At 41.2% G+C, this 23,626-nt stretch overlaps 1 protein-coding gene across 8 annotated transcripts in view; it reads right to left on the reverse strand.

Moving 5' to 3' along the window:
* The window catches only part of RUFY3 (RUN and FYVE domain containing 3), an 89,379-nt gene extending 83,870 nt beyond the window's left edge, over nt 1–5,509 (reverse strand). For 6 of the 8 annotated variants that reach the window (XR_014264267.1, XM_082463775.1, XM_082463776.1 and 3 more), the window contains exon 1: nt 5,025–5,509. Coding sequence is in view for 5 of the 8 variants with exons in the window: in XM_082463775.1 (XP_082319901.1) it covers nt 5,025–5,370 (346 nt within the window). In the remaining 3 variants the exon portion in view is untranslated. The remainder of the gene's footprint in view (nt 1–5,024) is intronic. The other 2 variants (XM_082463777.1, XM_082463780.1) reach the window with 2 other exon arrangements.
* Between the last annotated feature and the right edge of the window lie 18,117 nt (nt 5,510–23,626).

A 23,626-nucleotide genomic window follows, 5' to 3' on the forward strand; every position in this document is an offset into this window, starting at 1 on the left:
AAGAAGAAAGAGAGAGACATAATAATAGAAATACCCATGGAGAATAAAGTCAATGAATAAATACATACATACACATACAAATAATGTATATACGCACATACACCTATATAATACATACATATCTTTCTACTGTAGGTGTGTGTATGAAACTGTGAACATAAAATTGATTTTCTCCTCTTAAATACACATTCCTGGGTTTATATGTAAATGAGAGCACTCTTTCCCCACATCATGGACTCTTAAAGAGCATCCATGAGAAACAGTGAATGCTTCTAGAAGCCTCATTCTCTGCACTTTCCAGGGCTCAACCAGGGCATTCACTGTTAAGTATACTCAACTTTGACGTGGGTAGTCACTGTAACGTTTCCAGTTCTTCCCAAGGCCTTTTTCCCCCTTCTTTCTATTCCTTTCCTAGCTCTCCTCCTATCTCAAAACAGCACATACAAATACAGAAAGAAAGCTGCTGCTTTGTGAGTGGACTTCTTTTTGTACACTGATGTATTCTGGAGAGAAAAGACAAGGGCAGAGATGTGGGCTATTTGTATGGCATTGCTTTAAACATAAATGCTTGTGGTAGCTCTGGGAGTTGAAAGAGGAAAAGAACTGTCAATAGAAGCTGATCACCGTGCAAATGGCACGGGTGCCTCTTCCCTCCAACACCAAGGAGAAGCCATCTCTTATCCATTCTGTCCACTCACAAGACGACTTCTAAAGTTAGGATGGAAAAGGAAGGCATTAAGTGTTACTGAGCAAGGGCTGGTGTGCCCTTGGCACAGAAAGCCAAACTCTGATAGCAGGTGTTTGCGGCAAAGTAAGGGTTTATTTGCAGGGAGCCAAGCAAGTAGAATGGGCAGCTCATGCTCAAAAGACCCGAACTCCCGGATGGCTTTCAGGCAAGGGTTTTTAAAGACAGTTTTAGAGGAGAGGGTCGTAGGATGCGTGATCAGCTCGTGGACCTTCTTCTGATTGGTTGGTGGTGAGGTAACAGGCTGATGTTTCAGGAATCTCAAACTTCTGGTTCCAACCAGTCTGGGGTCTACCTTGCTTGTGGTCAGCATGTAGTGGCCATCGTCCACCTGGATGGGGGTCTTAGTCTCTACAGAGCAACTCAAAGATATGCATCAGATTGTTATCTGTATCCCTTCAGGAGAAACCAGGAGTCCTGTGACGCTACTGTCCTCTTCATTGACTGCTTGCATCTGCTCTTTGGAACTCAGGGAAGGCCTAGGAGTCTAAAGCCTTTTTTTCTACAAACAAGAAACGGGACTTTTGTGCTTGGGAAGGTCCCACAGGGTCCTGCTTGGTTTCAATCCCCGCTTTACTTTGATACTCCTCAATCCTGAGGGGAACAGGTATGGGACAAGAAAGGAAATAGAGTTTTTTTTTTTTTTTAATAAATTTATTTATTTATTTATTTTTGGCTGCGTTGGGTCTTCGTTGCTGTGCACGGGCTTTCTCTAGTTGCGGTAAGCGGGGGCTACTCTTCGTTGCGGTGTGCGGGCTTCTCATTGTCGTGGCTTCTCTTGCTGTGGAGCACGGGCTCTAGGCGCGCAGGCTTCAGTAGTTGTGGCTCGCAGGCTTCAGTAGTTGTGGCACGTGGGCTCAGCAGTTGTGGCTTGCGGGCTCTAGAGCTCAGGCTCAGTAGCTGTGGTGCACGGGCTTAGTTGCTCCACAGCATGTGGGATCTTCCCAGGCCAGGGCTCGAACCCCTGCCCCTTGCATTGGCAGGCAAATTCTTAACCACTGCGCCACCAGGGAAGCCCGGAAATAGAGTTTTGAATAGAGAGGTTAATCATAAACCTGGCAGAAGAACTCGGTTTTAGGGGGACTTGGTTTCAAACGTATTGGACCATAGCATGCAAGTAGCTCCTTCTTATAGAGTTGATGAGAAATTGGAATGGACGGTCATACACCAAGGGGGAAAAGGCCCCACGCAATATGAACACATACATCTCTGTGAATGCATGCAAAAGTTCTGGAAGAAAACTCACCAAACTCAAAAGTGGTATTCTCTGATAATAAATGGTGGTGGTGATGGGGGGTGGGGGAGAGGAGGGTTTGGGGGCCCACAAAGAGGAAAGTCACTTTGTGCTCAATGTACTTTTGCATTATAAAACATTTAAATAGTGAGAACAGATCCATGTGCTACTTGTAATTTTTACTTTAAAAAAAAAAAAAAGGCATGGTAGAAATTTGAGATTTAAAAGCTAGGAGCCTAAGAATTTAGCAGATTACCAGCACTCAGAGTCAGAGTGACATAATCCAACAAGGCACATCAGAAACCTTTCATATTGCGTTTAAGCTCGCTGAATGTTTCATGGACATTATATCCTGCAAGATTGTACACTGAAACCTTACATGTCATGAACCCTGAAAGGTTTAGGCTACCTCCTCTGCACACATTTTTGCTATTCTTCACCGGTGTCACTTATAACAAAGCTTCTAAACTCAAATGTAAAGGTTAATTTTAAAATCTCTGAGTACAGTAAAGACTTCTAAAATGAAGAGATAATAATGCCTTAATAAACAGCCTATCAAAATGATTATATATTATACACTTTTGGCAAATACATCAGCGAGAGTTAAAAATTCAGTGTTGAGGAGGCAAATATTCATTGGCTGTTGAGGCTGAGTCTAAGTACTGCCCTGCTAACTGAAGTCTTTGAAAAACTGTTGGTCTCACGTTGCTCAAATGAGTCATCAGGACAGCCCGAGTTCTGATATCCAGGTACATCATATAAAGCAATATTGCACTGACTCTACAGAGCAGCAACAAGGAAGTATTGTTATTAATATCCAGAGAATTCCTTTTTGCAAGTATGTGTGTTCTAAAGTACATATAAAAATGACAGGCAAAAATAAAAACAGTACGAAACAAGAACTACTTTCAGTCAGTTTTATAGTTGAATAAAATAAGTATCAGGGATCTTTTGACGATATGAACTGTCCTCAGTGACTGGTCTTTAAAAACAGTGTAAGTGGGACACAAGTATTTTCCCAGTAAATTTTCTGAGCACTTACACACCAATAAACTATTTCAGAAATTAAAGACCAGGATGAACTGTCAGAACTTTATGTGCTAACAAATCATGCCATACATCTGCTACTGTTGTAAGGTAAGGACCAAGGGAGCACAGTTACGAAACTTTAGCTTTAAGTTCTCCATTGCTGATCTTGATCGTGCTAAGGCCCCAATTTTCGGACAATACTTTAAAAAAATAAATAAATAAATAAAGTCAACCCTTAATATGAGGAAGGAATCAATAAATCACCTGAAATTCAGATAATTCCCATAACTGATACTGGCCAACAGTTGAAAAAATTTTCTGTATCACACCTTCTACCACAACTGTTACACAGAGTTATGAAGAACTGAGAGGAGGGTCTTCTTCATCCTATAATGACTGGTTAATAAGCAGATTACACAAAAATAGAAATTCTTAGGAAGAAAAAGAGAGGCTGTGCTTAAAGAACAAAGTAGAAAGCAGATGCCTTAGAAAATGAAAAGCAATGTTGCGAATAGTCTTATCTTTACCTCCTCTGCTTATCCAAAGACTCATTTCTGACATTAGACACTCTCTTTTGGAGATTAGCGGATTACTGCAACAAACTATGACTTTACTAAGACTCTAGGTCTATGGTCAGTGTTGGCCCCCATTCTAGGTAACTAATAAAGAGAAGCTAACAAAGGACTATCTCCAGCTGAATCCAATGGACCCTAATCTAGGGAGGAACCATCCACAGTTTTGGACGTCTGCTATTCACTTAAAGAGCATGGGCTCGGTAGGCAAAGAATCTGGGTCAACTTCATTCCTTCTCTCACACTGTTACTTAGGACAAATCACTTAATCACATTGATCCTCAGCTTCCGCGCCTGATAAAGTGGCATATTTGGCTTACAGAGATGTGACGATTAACTATGATAATCACAGTACATGCACATGGAAAATATGCAACTAATGTTAACCTTTTTCTAGGGGACGGATCAGGGGCAGAAAAGGCAAAGTCAGGGTTTCTTGGCAGTGCAGAACAGTTAAAAGGTTTGCTTTAGTGCTAAAAAAGAAACCTCTAGCTGTGTCTCAGAGAGAGAGAGACAGATTGATCGATTGATTCCCTCTTCACCTTAGGCAAATTTCCCTTTTCAGAACTCATACAGCAAAGTAGTCGGCACTTATATCATGCCTTGTATCTTCAGTCACATTTTCATACTCTAAGATCTTGTCTTTTTAAACCAGACTTAATATTCTTCAAGTCTTTTATACACACTGCCTACTCTAGGGCCCCGCTCACAGCAGGTAGCAATAGACATTTGTTGACTGATACAGCACAAAGTGCGGTGCGCTGCATTCAGAGGACTCCGGTGATAGTGCTTTTAAAAGGTGGAGGCCTCTTCCTGTCAAACGATATTATCCTGCGAAGTGCCCTCCTAAAGCCACACTTTCCCTTCTCGTCATCTCGCGCACAGTTCCTGATTTCTCTTCCCATTGTGGGGGACGGATATGTGATATTTACGGGTGTGGAGTGAACGCTAGTAAAAAATTTAGTGGTCCAACCGAGGCCACGCGGGCGGCGGCGGCGCAGCAGCCACACCTACTCGGCCGCAGCGGCGCTGGGAGCCCGCAGACGGCGGGACAGCTGGGCTGCCGGGTCTCCGGACGCCGCCCCCTCCTCGACTCCTTCAGGGAGGGCTCCCACCGGAGACCCGGGACTGGGACCCGGCGAGCACGTGGGAGGCTGGCGAGGACGAGCGCCCGGCCCGGGAGGGGAGAGGAGGCCGGGCGGGAGCCTGCGGCCTGGGGAGACTAGGAGGTAAACAGTCCGGCGCCCGGACCGCGGCCGCCCCCCTGCGCCCCCGGATGGGAGCTTCCCGAGAGCCGCCCCCAGCGCCCTGTCTCCCCGTTGGCTCGGGGCCCTGCTCAGCTCCGGGGAGCCAGCAGGAGGCGGAGCTCCGCGGAGCCGGACTGGCCCTTCCCGGCCGAGGCCCCCCTTCCCCGCCGGCATCCCCCTTCCCGGCCGCCACTCACGGTGTTTGCCGCCGCCGCCGCCGCTCGGGTAGTTCAGCAGCAGGAAGGGCAGCGGGGAGCCCGGCGACGGCGGGGTCCTCCAGGAGCGCTGTTGCTGCGGCGGCGGGCGCGCTACGAAGCCGGCGCCTCCATCGCCCGGGTAGAGCAGGAAGAAGGGGGCAGCCACCGGCGAGCCGGGCTCCGACTGCCCCGCGGGGGAGGCCAGCGGCGGCCCCGCCTCGTCCTCTCTGTCCGCGCCCCCGGCTGGAGCGCTGCGCGGCTCCTCCAGCCGCTGCTTCCCGCCCCTCGCCGGCTCCTCGCTGCAACTTTCCGTGCCGGCAGTGGGCGGCGGCGAGGTCTCAGCCATGCTCGTTCCTTCCTTCGCCTCCGCCTCCGACTCGCACCCGGGCCTGGGCAGTGGAGCAGAGGGTCACGGCGGGGAGCCGCTGCCCCGTCCCGTCCGCGCTGCCCCCACCTTTCTCCTTGGCTACGGGCCGGCGTCTGGGCTCTGCCGCTCAGTCTACGGCCCGCCCCGCCGGGGTCCGAGCCAGCTGGAGGGACGGCCCCGGCCGACGGCGCGGTCTCCCTACCGGCCGCCTCCTCCCGCCTGCCCCTCCCGCCCCGGCCCCCAGCCTGCGGCGCGGCTCCCCTAGGGGGCGGCCTCCTCCTCTTCCCACTTCCCACCTTCCGCTCGGCTCCGGCGGCGCTGAGCTCCCTCCTGAGCCTGGGGGAGGATACGGCGCTCAGTGCCTGGTTCTTACCGGCCCCTGGCACGGCCCTCCTAAGCGATCAGGTGTGTTTGCCCCCCGGTGCTTGAACGGTGGGAGACCTGGCGAAATATCTAGCGGCACTTTTGTGTGCAACCGCCCAACTTCATCGGTAGCACGGAGGCACAAAGATCTGGGTTGAAGAGGCGAAAGCTAATTTTAAAAAGGAAACTGCTCCCCACCCCCGTATTAAACTGTACCCTATGCCTTGCATACACTATAACCGTTCATTCACGGTTTTGATTTATGAGCTTTTTATGTGAGACACCAGAGGTGGGTGTCTTCCTTCCCCCACCTCTTTTGTTCTCTGTCATGTGCCCTGTATAGAAATCTCGTATTTGCTCTGACTTTAACTCCCTGGTTTTCCGGGGTTCCGCGTGCGCATGAATGCGTTTTAAACCAAACAGCTTAGAATTTATATGACAGGCGTCTGTTACACGGCGACAGTTTTCACTTTCCTAGTGCCTGTGTCTCGCTAGTAATTGGTCACTGTTGCTTTATTTTGAATATTTGAATCGACGATTACTGATCCAGTAATTCCAATAAATAAACATTTCCTTCTTTAATAAAGACAATTTCCAGTTACTATCGTTATTCCTTAACGCTAGATTCCATGAACGTGCCCTCGTATTTCCTAGGTGATTAGCTTTGTGTTCGGTTTGCAAAATGCTGGCATGGAATCCATGTTGACTCATAATTAAAAATCACTGTTGTGTAACATTTTGTACACCTGCTTTTCCTTCTTTCTCTGGTCTGTCTTTCCCTCTGTAGAGGAAGTTATGCTTCTCTGAAAGGAAAACTAAACCTTTTTATTGTTGTTATTCTCTGAAAATAACTCTTGAAATTACAAGAAATTACCGTGACACGTCTAATACTATCTTTCACCAAGTCTTTTAAACAAAACGTATTTTAAAAGGAGGTGTTCACAAGAAGCTAACTTCAAGCAGTCAGAAAATTTCTTAGTAGTTTTTCAGTTTCTGGCATTTCCCTGACCTGTTGATTCCAGTGCTACTGCCTACTTGAGTAAGTTATTTGTTCTCTGAGCCTGGATTCCTGTTCTGGAATAGGGGAAAATAATTATTATTAGCTATGTATTATCATTTTAGTAAAACAACATATAACTTACAATAATAAAAACAGAATTGCTGGGGGGAGCTCTTTCATCATATCTTTAGCATTTTGGAATTTTGTTGGGTCTTTTCAGTCTCTGTAAGGGTGAGAGTCTTGATAAAAAAACATACTTGCCTTTTAGGAATTACAAGCTGTATAATACCTTGAAGAGAAAAACTAAAACATTACAGATAGATGATTTTAATACCCATCCTTAACTGGATCTTTTTTTTTTTTAATTGAAGTATAGTTGATTTACAATGTGTTCATTTCTGCGGGATAGCAAAGTGATTCCTTAACTAGCCCTTTTACCTTGTTTTTGCATGCAGAAATTCCTAAGCATCATTGTATTCTTGTCACCTTCCTTCACACAGGTGTTTTGCAATTTTTCAGTAAAGAATTTAACAAGAATATACACTTATTCCATTGTAGGTAGAAGAAAAGAAAGCAGACTCCACACAAATCACTCTTGAGAAAGGCCAGTAATAGCCAAGGGAGTCACCAAGTTAACAAAGTATAAAATGTTGTCTAGTTTAAATCACCAGATTTCTCCTTTCTAGTTATCCAAGTTACCTACAGGTATTAGAAACATTGACATGCTGTGGAATCTTGCAGTATACTGGTTTTTTTGTGCCTCTTTACTTTTTTTTTTTTTTTTGGAGGTGATGGATATGTTTATTACCTTGACTGTGATGATGATTTCACAGGGTGTGTGCATATGTCCAAACTCATCAAATTGTATAAAGTCAATGTGTTGTTTTTATATCTCAATTACACTTCAATATATTTTTTAAAATTATTTATTTATTTGGCTGCGTTGGGTCTTTGTTGCCACATGCGGGCTTTCTCTAGTTGCGGCGAGCAGGGGCTACTCTTTGTTGTGGTGTGCGGGCTTCTCATTGCGGTGGCTTCTCTTGTTGCAGAGCACGGGCTCTAGGCGCACGGGCTTCAGTAGTTGTGGCACGTGGGCTTCAGTAGTTGTGGTCCGCGGGCTCTAGAGTGCAGGCTCAGTAGTTGTGTGTGCCTCTTTACTTTTAAAACAGTTCTATTTATGCTTTATGTCATTAAGTGGCAGTGCAATGAATATAGAAAATCAACTGAAATATGAGCCCTTTAACATTTACAGGCAAGGCTCTTTATGGGCATTTTCTTTAAAGGTGGATGATACTCCAAGTTCCTAGTTTCTTATGCTTTTAGCTTTTGGATCAATATTATAATCACAGCTCTACATAAGCTTTAGTGACATAAAGGGCTGATTCAACTGCTACATACATTTAGGGATGCTAAGATTCAAAAAACAAGCCTAACCATGTTGCTCCTTTATGAAAAATGCACAGAGCATCTGCCTATACTGTTTTAAAGGGACAAAATCCAAGCCACTGTAAGAATCAAGTACTATTAATTTTCCTGTAAAATAAAGAAAGAGGTGTTTTTCAACTTTATTTGCATTTTGTTTTTAGTTGTTCATGTTTGGTTTTTTGAAACCCTTTGGGGATCTTAAGGATGGACACTTAGAATATATTACAAACTTTTAAAATATCAATGTCATGGATGTACTTTTAGCCTAAGCTTCTTAGAACTGTGATCAGAGAAAAGATACCACTTGGGAAGGGATGATATTCTTTTTCAGGTTTCAGTTGTCTTAAATTTATTGAGACTTATTTTGTGGCTTAGCATGTGATCTATCCTGGAGAATGTTACATGTGCACTTGAAAAGAATGTGTATTCTGCTGTTTTTGTATGGAATGTTCTATAAATAGCTATTAAGTTCATCTGGTCTAACGTGTCATTTAAGGCCAGTGTTTCCTTATTGATTTTCTTTGTGGAGGATCTGTCCATTGATGTAAGTGGGGTGTTAAAGTCCCCTACTATTATTGTATTACTGTCAATTTTTCACTTAACGTTTGTTGATATTTGCGTTATGTGTATCTAGGTGCACCTATGTTGGGTGCGTACATATTTACAGTTGTTGCATCTTCTTGTTGGATTGATTCCTTTATCATACTAAATGTCCTTCTTTGTCTCTTGTTACAGTCTTCATTTTAAAGTCTATTTTGTCTGATATAAGTATTGCTACCCCAACTTTCTTTTTGTTTCCATTTGAATGGAATACCTTTTCCATTCACATACTTTCAGTCTATGTATGTGAGATATTTTCTTTCATATTATTTATTTTTATTTTTATTTTATTTTTTTGAATTTTATTTATTTTTTTATACAGCAGGTTCTTATTAGTCATCCATTTTATACACATCAGTGTATACATGTCAATCCCAATGGCCCAATTCATCAGACCACCATCCCCACACCCCGCGGCTTTCCCCCCTTGGTGTCCATATGTTTGTTTTCTACGTCTGTGTCTCAACTTCTTCCCTGCAAACCGGTTCATCTGTACCATTTTTCTAGGTTCCACATACATGCGTTATATACGATATTTGTTTTTCTCTTTCTGACTTACTTCACTCTGTGTGACAGTCTCTAGATCCATCCACATCTCAACAAATGACCCAATTTCATTCCTTTTTATGGCTGAGTAATATTCCATTGTATATATGTAACACATCTTCTTTATCCATTCGTTTGTCGATGGGCATTTAGGTTGCTTCCATGTCCTGACTATTGTAAATAGTGCTGCAATGAATATTAGGGTGCATGTGTCTTTTTGAATTATGGTTTTCTCTGGGTATATGCCGAGTAGTGGGATTGCTGGATCATATGGTAATTCTAATTTTAGTTTTTTAAGGAACTTCTATACTGTTCTCCATAGTGGCTGTACCAATATACATTCCCACCAATAGTGCAAGAGTGTTCCCTTTTCTCCACACCCTCTCCAGCATTTGTTGTTTGTAGATTTTCTGATGATGCCCATTCTAACTGGTGTGAGGTGATACCTCATTGTAGTTTTGATTTCCATTTCTCTAATAATTAGTGATGTTGAGCAGCTTTCCATGTGCTTCTTGGCCATCTGTATGTCTTCTTCGGAGAAATGTCTATTTAGGTCTTCTGCCCATTTTTGGATTGGGTTGTTTGGTTCTTTAATATTGAGCTGCATGAGCTGTTTATATATTTTGGAGATTAATCCTTTGTCCGTTGATTCGTTTGCAAATATTTTCTCCCATTCTGAGGGTTGTCTTTTCGTCTTGTTTATGGTTTCCTTTGCTGTGCAAAAGCTTTTAAGTTTCATTAGGTCCCATTTGTTTATTTTTGTTTTTATTTCCATTACTCTAGGAGGTGGATCAAAAAAGATCTTGCTGTGATTTATGTCAAAGAGTGTTCTTACTATGTTTTCCTCTAAGAGTTTTATAGTGTCTGGTCTTAAATTTAGGTCTCAAATCCGTTTTGAGTTTATTTTTGTGTATGGTGTCAGGGAGTGTTCTAATTTCATTCTTTTACATGTAGCTGTCCAGTTTTCCCAGCACCACTTGTTGAAGAGACTGTCTTTTCTCCATTGTATATCCTTGCCTCCTTTGTCATAGATTAGTTGACCATAGGTGTGTGGGTTTATCTCTGGGCTTTCTATCTTGTTCCATTGATCTATGTTTCTGTTTTTGTGCCAGTACCATATTGTCTTGATTACTGTAGCTTTGTAGTATAGTCTGAAGTCAGGGAGTCTGATTCCTCCCGCTCAGTTTTTTTCCCTCAAGACTGCTTTGGCTATTCGGGGTCTTTTATGTCTCCATACAAATTTTAAGATTTTTGGTTCTAGTTCCGTAAAAAATGCCATTGGTAATTTGATACGGATTGCATTGAATCTGTAGATTGCTTTGGGTAGTAGAGTCATTTTCACAATGTTGATTCTTCCAATCCAAGAACATGGTATATCTCTCCATCTGTTGGTATCATCTTTAATTTCTTTCATCAGTGTCTTATAGTTTTCTGCATTACAGGTGTTTTGTCTCCCTAGGTAGGTTTATTCCTAGGTATTTTATTCTTTTTGTTGCAGTGGTAAATGGGAGTGTTTCCTTAATTTCTCTTTCAGATTTTTCATCATTAGTGTATAGGAATGCAAGAGATTTCTGTGCATTAATTTTGTATCCTGCTACTTTGCCAAATTCATTGATTAGCTCTAGTAGTTTTCTGGTGGCATTTTTAGGATTTTCGATGCATAGTATCATGTCATCTGCGAACAGTGACAGTTTTACTTCTTCTTTTCCAATCTGTATTCCTTTTATTTCTTTTTCTGCTCTGATTGCCATGGCTAGGATTTCCAAAACTATGTTGAATAATAGTGGTGAGAGTGGACATCCTTCTCTTGTTCCTGATCTTAGAGGAAATGCTTTCAGTTTTTCACCATTGAGAATGATGTTTGCTGTGGGTTTGTTGTATATGGCCTTTATTATGTTGAGGTAGCTTCCCTGTATGCCCACTTTCTGGAGAGTTTTTATCATAAATGGGTGTTGAATTTTGTCAAAAGCTTTTTCTGCATCTATTGAGATGATCATATGGTTTTTATTCTTCAATTTGTTAATATGGTGTATCACATTGATTGATTTGCATATATTGAAGAATCCTTGCATCCCTGGGATAAATCCCACTTGATCATGGTGTATGATCCTTTTAATGTGTTGTTGCATTCTGTTTGCTAGTATTTTGTTGAGGATTTGCATCTATGTTCATCAGTGATATTCGTCTGTAATTTTCTTTTTTTGTAGTATCTTTGTCTGGTTTCGGTATCAGGGTGATGGTGGCCTCATAGAATGAGTTTGGGAGTGTTCCTTCCTCCGCAATTTTTTGGAAGTTTGAGTAGGATGGGTGTTAACTCTTCTCTAAATGTTTGATAGAATTCACCTGTGAAGCCATCTGGTCCTGGACTTCTGTTGTTTGTTGGAAGATTTTTAATCACAGTTTAAATTACATTACTTGTGATTGGTCTGTTCATATTTTCTATTTCTTCCTGGCTCAGTCTTGGAAGGTTATACCTTTCTAAGAATTTGTCCATTTCTTCCAGGTTGTCCATTTTATTGGCATAGAGTTGCTTGTAGTAGTCTCTTAGGATGCTTTGTATTTCTGTGGTGTCTGTTGTAACTTCTCCTTTTTTATTTCTAATTTTATTGATTTGAGTCCTCTCCCTCTTTTTCTTGATCAGTCTGGCTAATGGTTTATCAATTTTGTTTTTCTTCTCAAAGAACCAGCTTTTAGTTTTATTGATCTTTGCTATTGTTTTCTTTCTTTCTATTTCATTTATTTCTGCTCTGAACTTTATGATTTCTTTCCTTCTGCTAACTTTGGGTTTTGTTTATTCTTCTTTCTCTAGTTCCTTTAGGAGTAAGTTTAGATTATTTATTTGAGATTTTTCTTTTTTCTTGAGGTAGGCTTGTATAGCTATAAACTTCCCTCTTAGAACTGCTTTTGCTGCATCCCATAGGTTTTGGATCGTCGTGTTTTCATTGTCATTTGGCTCTAGGTATTTTTTGATTTCCTCTTTGATATCTTCAGTGATCTCTTGGTTATTTAGTAACGTATTGTTTAGCCTCCATGTGTTTGTGTTTTTTACGTTTTTCTCCCTGTAATTCATTTCTAATCTCATAGCGTTGTGGTCAGAAAAGATGCTTGATATGATTTCAATTTTCTTAAATATACTGAGGCTTGATTTGTGACCCAAGATGTGATCTATCCTGGAGAATGTTCTGTGCGCACTTGAGAAGCAAGTGTATTCTGCTGTTTTTGGATGCAATGTCCTATAAATATCAATTAAATCTATCTGGTCCACTGTGTCATTTAAAGCTTGTGTTTCCTTATTAATTTTCTGTTTGGATGATCTGTCCATTGGTGTAAGTGAGGTGTTAAAGTCCCCCACTATTATTGTGTTACTGTTGATTTCCTCTTTTATAGCTGTTAGCAGTTGTCTTATGTATTGAGGTGCTCCTATGTTGGGTGCATATATGTCTATAACTGTTATATCTTCTTCTTGGATTGATCCCTTGATCATTATGTAGTGTCCTTCCTTGTCTCTTGTAACATTCTTTATTTTAAAGTCCATTTTATCTGATATGAGTATAGCTACTCCAGCTTTCTTTTGATTTCCATTTGCATGGAATATCTTTTTCCATCCCCTCACTTTCAGTCTGTATGTGTGCCTAGGTCTGAAATGGGTCTCTTGTAGACAATATATATATGGGTCTTGTTTTTGTATCCATTCAGCAAGCCTGTGTCTTTTGGTTGGAGCATTTAATCCATTCACGTTTAAGGTTATTATCAATATGTATGTTCCTATGACCATTTTCTTAATTGTTTTGTGTTTGTTTTTGTCGGTCCTTTTCTTCTCTTGTGTTTCCCACTTAGAGAAGTTCCTTTAGCATTTGTTGTAGAGCTGGTTTGTTGGTGCTGAATTCTCTTAACTTTTGCTTGTCTGTAAAGCTTTTGATTTCTCCATCAAATCTAAATGAGATCCTTGCCGGGTAGAGTAATCTTGGTTGTAGGTTCTTCCCTTTCATCACTTTAAGTATATCATGCCACTCCCTTCTGGCTTGTAGAGTTTCTGCTGAGAAATCAGCTGTTAACCTTATGGGAGTTCCCTTGTATGTTATTTGTCATTTTTCCCTTGCTGCTTTCAATAATTTTTCTTTGTCTTTAATTTTTGGCAATTTGATTCATATGTGTCTTGGCGTGTTTCTCCTTGGGTTTATCCTGTTTGGGACTCACTGCGCTTCCTGGACTTGGGTGGCTATTTCCTTTCCCATGTTAGGGAAGTTTTTGACTATAATCTCTTCAAATATTTTCTATGGTCCTTCTGGGACCCCTATAATGAGAATGTTGTTGTGCTTAATTTTGTCCCAGAGGTCTCTTAGGCTGTCTTCATTTCTTTTCATTCTTTTTTCTTTAGTCTGTTCCACAGCAGTGAATTCCACCATTCTGTCTTCCAGGTCACTTATCCGTTCTTCTGCCTCAGTTATTCTGCTATTGATTCCTTCTAGTGTAGTTTTCATTTCAGTTATTGTATTGTTCATTTCTGTTTGTTTGTTCTTTAATTCTTCTAGGTCTTTGTGAAACATTTCTTGTATCTTTTCAGTCTTTGCCTCCATTCTTTTCGGAGGTCCTGGATCATCTTCACTATCATTATTCTGAATTCTTTTTCTGGAAGGTTGCCTATCTCCACTTCATTTAGTTGTTTTTCTGGTGTTTTATCTTGTTCCTTCATCTGGTACATAGCCCTCTGCGTTTTTATCTTGTCTATCTTTCTGTGAATGTGGTTTTTGTTCCACAGGCTACAGGATTGTAGTTCTTCTTGCTTCTGCTGTCTGCCCTCTGGTGGATGAGGCTATCTAAGAGGTTTGTGTACGTTTCCCGATGAGAGGGACTGGTGGTGGGTAGAGCTGACTGTTGCTCTGGTGGGCAGAGCTCAGTAAAACTTTAATCCGCTTGACTGCTGATGGGTGGGGCTGGGTTCCCTCCCGGTTTGTTGTTTGGCCTGAGGCACCCCAACACTGGAGCCTACCTGAGCTCTTTGGTGCGGCTAATGACAGACTCTGGGAGGGCTCATGCCAAGGAGTACTTCCCAGAACTTCTGCTCCCAGTGTCCTTGTCCTCACGGTGAGACACAGCCACCCCCCGCCTCTGCAGGAGACCCTCCAACACTAGCAGGTAGGTCTGGTTCAGTCTCCCCTGGGGTCACTGTTCCTTCCCCTGGGTCCTGATGCGCACACCACTTTGTGTGTGCCCTCCAAGAGTGGAGTCTCTGTTTCCCCCAGTCCTGTCGAAGTCCTGCAATCAAATCCCGCTAGCCTTCAAAGTCTGATTCTCTAGCAATTCCTCCTCCCGTTGCCGGACCCCCAGGTTGGGAAGCCTGACGTGGGGCTCAGAACCTTCACTCCAGTGGGTGGTCTTCTATGGTATAAGTGTTCTCCAGTCTGTGAGTCACCCAGCCAGCAGTTATGGGATTTGATTTTACTGTGATTGCACCCCTCCTACTGTCTCATTGTGGCTTCTCCTTTGTCTTTGGATGTGGAGTATCTTTTTTGGTGAGTTCCAGTGTCTTCCTGTCGATTATTGTCCAGCAGCTAGTTGTGATTCTGGTGTTCTCACAAGAGGGAGTGAGAGTATGTCCTTCTACTCCGCCATCTTGCTTCCTCTCTCCATATTTTTTATATTTCTAGTAGTAGCCTTTTCTTTTTGGCTTAGAGAAGTCCCTTTAACGTTTCGTTTAAAGCTGGTTTAGTGGTGCTGAACTCTTTTTACCTATTGGTTGTCTGTTAAATTGTATTTCTCTTTCAAATCTGAATGATAACTTTGCTGGGTAGAGTATTCTTGGTTGTAGTTTTTTTTTTTTTTTTTTTTTTTTCCCTTCTGGCTTGCAAAGTTTTTGTTGAAAAGTCAGTTTATAGCTATAGCCTTATGGAAGTTCCCTTGTATGTAACTAGTTGCTTTTCTCTTGCTGCTTTTAAGATTCTCTCTTTATCTTTAATTTTTGGCATTTTAATTTTAATGTGCCTTTGTGTGGACCTCTTTGGGTTCATCTTGTTTGGGACTCTGTGCTTCCTGGACCTGAATATCTGTTTGCTTACCCAGGTTGGGGTAGTTTTCTACTATTATTTCTTCAAATAAGTTCTCTGCCCCTTTCTCTTTCTCTTCTCCTTCTGGGATACCTGTAATGGAAATGTTAGTATGCTTGATGTTGTCCCAGAAGTCTCTTAAAATATCCTCATTTTTTAAAATTCTTTTTTCTGTTCAGCTTTGGCAGTTTCCACTACTCTGTCTTCCAGATCACTGATCCATTTCTCTGTATCATCTAATCTACTGTTGTTGATTCCTTCTAGTGTATTATAAATTTCAGTTACTCTATTCTTCAGCTCTGTTTGGTTCCTTTTTATGTTTTCTAACTCTTTGTTGAAATTCTCACTGTGTTCATCCATTCTCCTCCCTAGTTCAGTGAGCATCTTTATGGTCTTACCTCGAACTCTTTATCAGGTTGATTGCTTACCTCTACTTCATTTAGTTCTTTATCTGAGGTTATGCCTCTTTGTTCGGAACATATGCCTCTGTCTCCTCATTTTGCTCAATTCTCTATGTTTATTTCTATGTGTCAGGTAGGTTGGTTACACTTCCTAATCTTATTTTTATTTTATTTTTGGCCATGCAGCGCAGCTTGTGGGATCTTAGTTCCCTGACCAGGGATTGAACCTGGGCCACAGCAGTGAAAGTGCGGAATCCTAACCACTAGATCACCAAGGAACTCCCTACATTTCCTGATCTTAGAGAAGTAGCCTTGTGTAAAAGAAATCCTATGGGGCCCAGCAGCATGCTACCCTCTGGTCACCAGAGCTATATGCTCTAGGGGTGCCCCCCATATGGGCTGTGTGTGCCCTTCTTTTGTGGTGGGGCTGACTACTGTGTGTGTGCTGGTTGGAGGAGCTGACCCCTGGCCCAGTTGGCTGCAAGGCTGTGCCTTGTGCTCTAGCTGCTGTTGCCTGCTGTGAGGCAGGACTGGGTCCCCGGTGCTAATAAACTGGAGGGAGGATTCCAGAGTGGAACTTATCAGCAATGCTGTTATCACAGTAGAATGAGCTCCCCCAAAATGGCTGCTGCCAATGTCTTTATCTCCAAGGGGAGTCCCAGTTGCCTCCTGCCTCACCAAGAGGCTCTCCAAGATCACCAGTTTGATCCAGGCTTATTTCAGAGTACTGCCTCTCTGCTGGGACTTGGAACATGTGAGATTTTGCAAGTGCCCTTTAAGAGTCAAGTCTGTTTCCTGTAGCCCTCTGGCTCTCCTGAACATATGCCCTGCTGGTTTTCAAAGCCAGAAGTGCTGAGGGCTTGTCCTCCTGGTGCATGACAGCCAGGCTGGGGAGTTTGATGTGATGCTCAGACTCCTCACCCTTTGGGGAAGGACCTCTATGATTAAAATATTCCTCTTGTTTGTGGGTCACCAGATTCGGGGGGTGTGGGTCCTGACTATACTGCATCTCCACCCTTTTTACCTGTCTCGTGATTCCTTCTTTATGTCTGTAGTTGTGGAAAATCTTTTTTGCTAGTCTTCAGGTTGTTCTCATAGGTCGCTGCTCTGTAATTAGTTGAAATTTTGGTATGTCTGTCGGAGAAGGTGAGTTCAGGGTCTTCCTACTTTTAACACCTCTCTTATGAGCACTACTCTTTTTTTTTTTAATATTTATATTTTTGGCTGTGTTGGGTCTTTGTTTCTGTGCAAGGGCTTTCTCTAGTTGTGGCAAGCGGGGGCCACTCTTCATCGCAGTGCGCGGGCCTCTCACTGTCGCGACCTCTCTTGTTGCAGAGCACAAGTTCCAGATGCACAGGCTCAGTAATTGTGGCTCACAGGCCTAGTTGCTCCGTGGCATGTGGGATCCTCCCAGACCAGGGCTCGAACCCACGTCCCCTTCACTGGCAGGCAGACTCTCAACTGCTGCACCACCAGGGAAGCCCATGAGCACTACTCTTAATGCAATACTCTTATTAAGAGTACAATGCACTCTAAAGAAATATATTTAGCTTAAGCAATATATATATATATTTTTTAATTTATTTATTTTATTTATTTATTTTTAGCTGTGTTGGGTCTTCATTGCTGCATGTGGGCTTTCTCTGGTTGCAACGAGTGGGGGCTACTCTTCGTTGAGGTGTGTAGGCTTCTCATGGCGGTGGCTTCTCTTGTTGCGGAGCACGGGCTCTAGGCGCATGGGCTGCAGTAGTTGTGGCATGTGGGCTCAGTAGTTGTGGCTCATGGGCTCTAGAGTGCAGGCTCAGTAGTTGTGGCACCCAGGCTTAGTTGCTCTGTGGCATGTGGGATCTTCTGGACCAGGGATCGAACCTGTGTCCCCTGCACTGGCAGGCGGATTCTTAACCACTGCGCCACCAGGGAAGTCCCCTTAAGCAATATATTTAATCAAGATCAAACAATGGCACTTTTCTTTGGGTGGTAGAAATATGGATGTAGTTTTCCAATTCTCTATTTTTCTGCATTTGCAAGTAGTCTGTAATGAATGTGTTACCTTTATAATAGAAAATAAAACGTTGAAGGACTATTTTGATGAATAGTTTGATAATTATATCTTTTTTTTATTATGTTATATCTTTTTAATGAAGATCTAGTAACAGCAAAGTTGTGTTCCTTGTGTATACTGTGGAGTAGAACTCAAGAGGCCTACCCTAGAGGAGCTTATCATATTTTGTGTCTATTTAGAGTTTTAATATCTTAATAGAATTGCTGAAACTACTTCGTTGTTTGCTTTTGCTGACCGTCTATGACTTTGTCCACACTTTGTTCCAATTTTCATGCTTTTTTTCAGATTTTCTTCTAAATTTCTCTCAAATCTGTCCCTGAATTTGTCCTCTTTGCTTTAATTGAAAATTTCATCTTTTCTTGCCTGTGTTATTGCAAAGGACTCCTACCTTGTTTTCATGCCTCTATTTTTAATCTATTCTAACTCCATTGCTCTACAGCAGCTAGAATGAGTAATTTACTCTTCTGAAGGTTGATCTAATTATGTCACACTGATTCTTGAAAACCCTGGTTGCCTTCCCTATACCTAGTATACAATCTAAGCTCCTTAAGATCATTCCTGATCTAGCCCCTCCCCACTTTGCTGATATTATTTTCCTACGCTTGCTTCACCCTTGTTGGCTCTGGATAAACTTTAACATGTTTGACATTCCTTATATTGCCACACCCACTCTTCCCTCAAGATTTCACTCAAACAGATCTTCTCTGGCCTCCTTAAGTAGAGAGGTACATGCCTCTTTGGAGTCCCATAGCATGCTAACTAGGGCAGTTAATTGCTCCAACTGTGTCTGTCTCTTCTACCAGAGTGTCTACACCCAAAGTTGACATCTTTTGAGTTTCTCCTTTTTCAATGCACAACACATTTACTCCTTTAATAGTTCTCATGCCCCTACCTCCTCCCCCCACCCACGTACCTTTTTATTAACAATTCCTTTCCTCTTCCTAAAATCTTATCAAAATTCTTTGATCCTGTGGCCATCAGAGACCTTGAATAGAAGTGATTCAGAAAATTTGGACTGAATATGAAGTTTAAGGAATAAACATTTATTTGGCCGCAGTCTCTCTTTTTGTGTATGTTCAAGCATGATATGCTTAGAAACTTAAGTATGTTTAAAAGAGCTCGCTGAATAAATATAAAAAATTCTAGGTGCTAATAAAATTTTTTCAGTCTTCTACTTTGAATAATCCCCTTACCTACCAATGATTAAGATGATCTCTCTCTCTCTCTCTCTATATATATATATATGCCATATAAAGCAATGCTTAAGGGTAAAAGGAACAGTGTCCTAAAGTTTCCTATGAAGTCCAAGGATTCCTGGCTTCAGAGAGTCCAGGAACCCAATGACATGGTATGTAAAATGTTGTGATTACGTCATAGGGAAGAACAAATCTGACTCCATATTGGGTCTGTTTCTTTTACTTTACCCTTTTATTCTATTGCTTTTGCTATTAGAATGTTGCCTATAGCCTGAAATATAAAGGATAGCTCATTCTCAAGTCTCCGACCTTTAAAGGTATAACACTTTTGGGACTTCCCTTGTGGTCCAGTGGTTAAGACTCTGCTTTCCAGTGCAGGGGGTGCAGGTTCAATCCCTGGTTGGGGACCTAAGATCCCACGTGCTGTGGGGTGCAGCCAAAGATTAAAAAAAAAAAAATGACACTTTTCCATTCATATAGAGATAAAAAGTTGCAGAACATAGAATAACATTTGTCTTGTTGCAGGTTTACAGGAACTTAGTGACCTGATATATGTGGATAGTTGCAAAAACAAAGGAATCTGACACCAAGAAGTTTGTAACAACCAACTACACCCCCTCCCTTTTTAGTGTAAAAGCCCGAATTCTAACTTGGGTAAGATAGTTCTTTGGACACCCTTAGTCTGCTGGCTTTCCAAATAGTTACTATTCCTTGCCCCAATAACTCCTCTCTTGATTTATTGGCCTGTCGTGTGATGAGCAGTACAAGCTTGGAGTTCGTAACAATTAGGCCTATGTTATTGTTCTGAGGGGAAGGTCCATTGCTTTCAACAGGTTCTCATGGGGCTACTCTAGAGTTTTTGTAGTCTCATGGTGAATAATACCACATCATATTTCATTCTTGTAATTAATTTCATTCACATGCCTATGTTATAAGCGAAGAGAACCGAAAAAGCTGTGTGCTCAGAGCAGTGTTTCCCAATGTGTTTTATAGAGCTTCTGGATAAGCATTCTCTGAGGTGTCTCTTAAAAATACAGATCCCTGGGTCCACACCAGGCCAGCTAAATAAGAAGTTGTGGAGGTAGGGCACAAGAATTTGCATTTTAAACTTACCAATGGATCCTTAAGCATTCTGGTTTAAGAACCAGTATGATACAACCAAGGAGAATATGAACTCTTTCAAGGGGAGTAAATTAGTTTTGTTTTTATTTATTTTTTTAATGGATTAATAGTAACTAACACGAAACACTTACTCCCTGCCAAGTGCTGTCCTAAATGTATGTTATATGGTTTAACTATTTAAATGGCTATAACAATCATATATTATTCAGTGTGAGGAAATTGAGACACAGAGAGGTAAATAGACCAAAGACACATAGTAAGTGGTAAAAGTGGGATTTAAACTCTGTCTTGGCTCCAGAGGTCAAGCTCCTAATTGCTACCTTATGTAGTTTCACTTAAGAGAGAACATTTTTATTAGTTTCCTGCAGGTTTTTTGTTTTGTTTTATAGTTATAAAAAATGTTGATTCTTAATATTTACTATTAGTCAAAGATTCACTTTGAAGCAAATATAAAAAAATCAGTTTTTCTTCCCAAGTGAATAGCTGAAAGAATATGTATGAAAGAAAACATTTTCTGGAACACATAGCTAAAGCAACTACATCAAATTAAAAACTTTGATATGACACTAAGCAAAATTTAAAACATTTTAACATTTGTTGATGCGGGTGGTGTTAAATTTTCTATACTGTTTCTGCGTTTAAACTTGTGATGGCAAAGCACAAATGTTTTAAAAAGAATCAATATTTGAAATGATTTTTAAAACTCTGCCTTATTACCTGAAGCAATATTCAGTTTAAATGATTTGGAACTGTAGTTGAATCCTACATGATGTTTTTGGATCATCTACTATTCAGAAAGTGGTACGTGTTCATCATTGTGATCCCTTAGATGTAAATTACACTGATTTTCACCTTTCCTGAATTATTTTGGTAATGTTAACTTATATTACCATAACACATTAAAATTCTTTTACTTCATACAACCAGCAAGGAAAAATAAGCGACTCTACTCCTCAGATATATCAAATATTTTCTGTATCAGATATGTGAATACAATTATTCACATTACCTAAGCTACTGTTTATCTTTAAAAATCACAAAAAGTAATTTCCCAGTTTGCCAAAAGTTTTGACTATTAAAGTTTGACAAATTTATTTCCACACAAAAATTAAAGGGATATGTTTATTTTATTTAACTCCTTCATAAGTAAGAATATAGGTGAGAAACTATGGCTTACACAATTGAGTAGCCCAAAGCCAGTCAGCTGATTAGTGGCAGAGTAAGTTACTGCATCACTAATTTGATATTTTCTTCTACTTTAATTTTTAATATTTTGTATTTTCAATAGCTGCCCAGAGCTTAACATGCTGACATAAAACTAACAGGTTGTTGCTTTGTATTGATGCCTGACACCAGTAATCTACTTAATTGGAACTCTTATCCATGTGAACTCTCCTGAGTTCACAAAGTGAGTCTCTATGAAAAATGATCATACTGAATAGTTAACAATTTATTATTCATGTTAGGACAGTATCCAGCACATCTCAGTGCTCTTTAAATGTTTGTTAAGTAAATACAAAATTTGGAAGATGTAAACATTAAATCCAGTAGTTTCTCTGTTACTTCATTTACTGTTAATTCACCTCAGGCAAAGCCACGTTTTATGTTTATAAAATAGAATAGTACCATATAGATCCTAGCTATCACAGAATGAATTAATATTTATAGTGTTGTAAGGTCTCTAAAGGAATATGTGATACATTTGGAGAAATATGCCTTAATTTTTTCCACTTTCCTTGATGGAAGATTTTTCTTCCTTTAAAACATTTTTTTTTTCCCTTAGCACAACTTTACATGTGGCAGAAATTCGACGTAGAACATTAAATACCTTCAACCTCTAACTTCATTTCCTTGTTTTTGTCCTTTCCCAGATTTTCTATATCCCTTCATGTGCTCACTTACCCAGTGCTCCCCTCTTGTTCCAAACTTAGAATATTAACTTCTTAAGCATTTTTACATATACGACTATATTTTATTCTCTATGTTCCTGCAATGAATAGGAATCACTACACTATTAGCTATGTGTTGAGCATCTGTATGTCAGATGTGGATGCTCACAACCTGTGATAAGAGCCAACACTGGGCGTTCCCTGGTGGTCCAGTGGTTGGTGGGACTCCGAGCTTTCACTGCTGAGGGCCTGGGTTCGATCCCTGGTTGGGGAGCTAAGATCCCACAAGTCACACAGCGTGTCCAAAAAAAAAAAAAAAAAGCCAAAGCCAACACTTATTAGGTGTTTGCTGTGTAACAGGCGTTGTTCTAAGTGCATTACATATATTAATTCACTTTATCCTCATAATAATTCTATGAAGTAGGTACTACTACTACTATCCCCAGTTTAGATGAAAAAACTCAGGAAGAGAGATCAAGTAACTTGCCCCTAGTCACAGGTACTAATTGATGAAACTGGGGTAGGAATCTGGGTGAAGCCTGCTTTTGAATCGGAAAAACTTGAGTTTTCCACCTGTGTGTTTCTCCTTTACTGTCACACTATTACCACTCACAACACTTCTGACACCTGTTTCCCCCACCAAGCAATTCTCTGCAACACCAGCTGGGTGTCCTACAATTTAACCAACTCTGACAGTCTACCTGGAGGTAGCATCAGATCCCACAGGTTAAGGGCTTGGTCCCAAAGACTGCCCCTACTCCACTTTAGATGCCAATCACAAGTCCAGGTTGTTATCTGTGCTTCTGACTGATGGACTTTAAGTCTGAGGTTCCCATAACTCCCACCTTGGGTTTGATTAATTTGCTAGAGTGGCTCACAGAACTCAGGGAAACACTTACGTTTACACTTTACTAAAGAACATGATAAAAACTATAGATGAACAGCTAGATAAAGAAGTACATAGGGTGAAGACGGGGAGGATCCCCAGCACAGGAGCTGCTGTCCCCATGGAGTGGGGTGCATCACCCTCCCAGTACGAGGATGTGTTCACCATCCTGGAAGGTCCCCAAACCCCTTAACATCGGGATTTTGTGGAGGCCTCCTCACATAGACATGACCAGTTATTAACTCCATCTCTAGCCTCTCTCCCCTCTCTGGAGCATGGGGGTCTGGGGCTGAAAATGCCAAGCTTCTAATCACGGCTTGGTCTTTCTGGTGACCGGCCCCCATCCAGGAGCTCACTTAGAGTCACCTTATTAGAACAAATGCTGTTCCCAGTGCTCTTACTACTTAGGAATTTACAAGGGTTTTAGGAGTTCTATGCCAGAAACCAATATATATATTTTCTATTGTCTCACAGCTCTTAACCACTGTTTTATGTATATACCTATACCCAAGGTAGGTATAATAATAGTACCATATAGATGAAGAAAATGAGTCAGAGATCAAGTAATTAACTCAAAATCATCCTAGTAAGTTAACTCCAAAACCTGTACTTTTTTACTATATCAGAAAAGGAAGTATAGGATATGGCTCTTAAGCCAGAAAGGCTAGGCTGAAATCCTGGCTCTACCACTTAATAGCTAT

This window comes from Balaenoptera physalus, assembly GCF_965194825.1.
Source record: "Balaenoptera physalus genome assembly, chromosome: 5".
Taxonomy (NCBI): domain Eukaryota; kingdom Metazoa; phylum Chordata; class Mammalia; order Artiodactyla; family Balaenopteridae; genus Balaenoptera; species Balaenoptera physalus.